We start from the raw sequence: 3,060 nt of genomic DNA, 5'->3' as shown, positions 1-3,060 counted from the left end.
TTTCTTCATAGCGGTCTATTTCTTTATTCTGGTGAATCTTCAGAACAATACAGTTGGAATTGCTGTCTGTAAGATGTACGCATTATTGTTTGTTATATTTATTCTTACTTTGTGGCAACATGACATCATAATATCTCATCTTAGAAGACAATGGTCATTGGCCAGTTCAGTATGACAACAAACTATTATATTTTTTTTCTTTTTTCTCCCTGTTACTTTTCCTGTGACCTCTATTGCTTGACCTTTGAAGGACTTCTTGAGTTATGTAATAAGATCAAGCTTCTACCTTGCTTACTTTATTATTATGCCACGTAAGAAATGTAGTTGTTATACCATAAATGGATATCGATCTGTAAATTCTCATTTGAAATTCCTAATAGATGTTGTAGTGAGCAGACGTGGGGCTGAATAACTAGATTTCTTAGTAGTCAATTTCTAGGATTATAATGCTAAAATGCAAACTATTAACATATTTTGAAGTGACTTTTAGGGAATGAGAACTTTGAAAATCTCTAGAAAGTGTTAGGCTTGCTTTGCACACCATGAAGGTCTTACAGTTTCTCATGAGTGCACTTTTAGAACGTATTGCTTTTCTTGCCAATTTATGTGAAAATTGTGCGTTATACACCCTTTTACCCTATGTTTCTAAACATTTCTTTGGAGAAAGTTGGGCTTCTAGGAGTAGTAAAATTGAGGGTAGGTATTTAGTACCACAACTTTAACACCACTGCACCCTGCTGTCTTGTTAAGTTTGACTAATTACCTCAGTGCTTTAAGTTCCAGAAGTTAATTTGCATTGTGTGTTACAAGCCAATTTATAAACAGATGTGTATACTACCTGCAGCATATTTCTCTTTGTATTCGTGTTTTTAACACATTCCTGACATTCTCATTTCTGAAAGTGTACACAAAAGGATTCATGAAAGGGCAAATAATGTTAGCGAACATATTCACTGTTTTGTGGACCTCGGCTGAAGGATGCATTGCTGGGCTGACTTGAAGAAAGATGGCAGTTCCATAGACAAGTGTTACCATGGTCAGGTGGGAGCTGCACGTGGAGAAAGCCTTCAGTCTTCCATTTGTTGATTGGATTCTCACAATCGTGGAAATGATGAAGCTGTAGGATACGACAGTCAGCCCCAGAGAGCTCAGCAGGAAGGCGAGAGCTGAGATGATATCAATGGTGTGGAGGATCCTTGTGTCCATACAAGCCAGCTTCACGATAGAGAAGCCATCACAGTAGAAATGGTTTATGACGTTGGGACCACAGTAGGGAAGCCCTGTTATGATAATAGTCGGGTAGAGGATACAAATGAGTGAACCCAGCCATGCTCCAATGATGAGTTGAATGCAGAGCCGGCCTCTCATGATGGTGGTGTAACGCAGTGGGATGCATATTGCCACATAGCGATCTAAAGACATGATTGGCAGAATTAAAAGGGTAATGGTTGCAAGATAAAGATAGACAAAAGACTGTATGAAGCAGTTGGTCACTGGAATTGATTTATGCAGCGAGAGCATCTGCGCTAGCATTAGAGGCACAATGTTGGAGATGTTCATGGTCTCCAGCAGGGATAGATTCCACAGAAAGAAATACATGGGGGTGTGTAGTCGTTGGTCTATGCATATTAAGGTAATCATAAGAACATTCCCCAACACTGTGACTGCGTATATAAACAGAACAAGGACAAAAATAAGAATCTGCAGTGCTGGACCGCCGGTGAAACCCACAAGTATGAATTCTGTCACCAAGCTCTTGTTCTTCGTGTCCATGACTGTTCAAAGCAATGCCTAAACAAGAGAAGTGTTTTAAAGGTTTATTACTAGAAGCATGCAGATCATGTATGAATGGTTTGGTTTCTTCCAAGCTTACTTATCATGTAAATGAAATATTAATCAATAGGGCGTATGCTAGTCACTCACCTGACTTCTGATGGTTTTTAGTTTGTTTACTCCATCCACAATTCTCACAATTCCAGGGTGGTATGGACTGCATAGTTGTTGAGAAGCTAAAGGCAGGATTAAGTATATTGCACTTTCAGGGATGATACACTTTCTATAGGTTGTATATTGAAGAATGTTATTATGTGTGTAGATTAAATTATTGCTAATGATGCACTCGTTTTGCAGTATATCTAGGGCCTAAGCCAGAGAACGTTGCACATTAAGTAAGGGACCAATGCAAAAAGCTAGGTGTGTGGCAGTTTGTCTTACACATTAAATAATCATTATAGTTGGTGCAAAATTAGTTGATATTGCTGGAGTAAAATGCTTTCAGTGTGATGGGCTTAGTGGGGGTAGGACCTAGGAGGAGCACGACTGAGTGTACAGCAAGTTCTGAAACATTTACACTTTATTTCAAATGTATCTAATTCAAATGAATGGGTGATACCTAAAATGGTTTGTTTATTCAATTTTCAATTTGGAAACTCAGACAAACAAGTAAGAGAGGGTGTCATTTTGGGTATGATAGAATTTTATAATTTTAGAATTGCAATCTTTCTCTGAAATTTGGTGCTTTTTGTGGGTTGTGTAACTGAACTCTGTTAGAGTAAAAGAATATCGAACAGTGTTTATGACAATAAAAGAAGAGTTGGTATGAAACCAGGGCAGAGACTTACGTCAATGGTAAGGACGTTAGCATGGTTTTGTTACAGACAAAGGAGGATGGTGTATAAACAGTCATCACTTGACAGTGCTTTAAGAGTGTTATCATTCATCAAGAAAGAGATCCTAGATGCAAATTAAGGAATTTTCTATGGGGTCATATGTTTACTCTTAGATAAGCTTTTACAGCGCGGTTGTTACAGCGACCGCGTTGTTATTACTCAATACCTTTACATCGCAAGTCATTAGATCGACTTGCTGTAGGGGGTGCTCTAAACTAAGGAATAGTATAATTTACTATTCTAACTGTTGCACATGTTGGAGTTGGAATAGTACATTATGCTATTCCTAAGTCCACGCGCCCCCTACTGCAAGTCGATCTAATGACTTATGATGTAAAGGTATTCTGTTCTAACAACATGGTTGTTGTATGTTGTATTGGAACGCGAAGTA

The 3,060-nt window shown here is 38.3% G+C and overlaps 1 protein-coding gene across 1 annotated transcript; it reads right to left on the bottom strand.

The window, feature by feature from the left end:
* Window positions 1-834: 834 nt before the first annotated feature.
* LOC144759020 (olfactory receptor 6M1-like) lies at window positions 835-1,773 on the bottom strand. Its single transcript, XM_078646464.1, has one exon. It carries the CDS (start codon window positions 1,771-1,773, stop codon window positions 835-837), a length of 939 nt encoding a protein of 312 aa, XP_078502590.1.
* Between the last annotated feature and the right edge of the window lie 1,287 nt (window positions 1,774-3,060).

The sequence above is a fragment of the Lissotriton helveticus genome, chromosome 1_1 (assembly GCF_964261635.1).
Source record: "Lissotriton helveticus chromosome 1_1, aLisHel1.1, whole genome shotgun sequence".
NCBI classification, from domain to species: Eukaryota; Metazoa; Chordata; class Amphibia; order Caudata; family Salamandridae; genus Lissotriton; species Lissotriton helveticus.
This window is presented reverse-complemented; position numbering and strand designations above follow the sequence as displayed.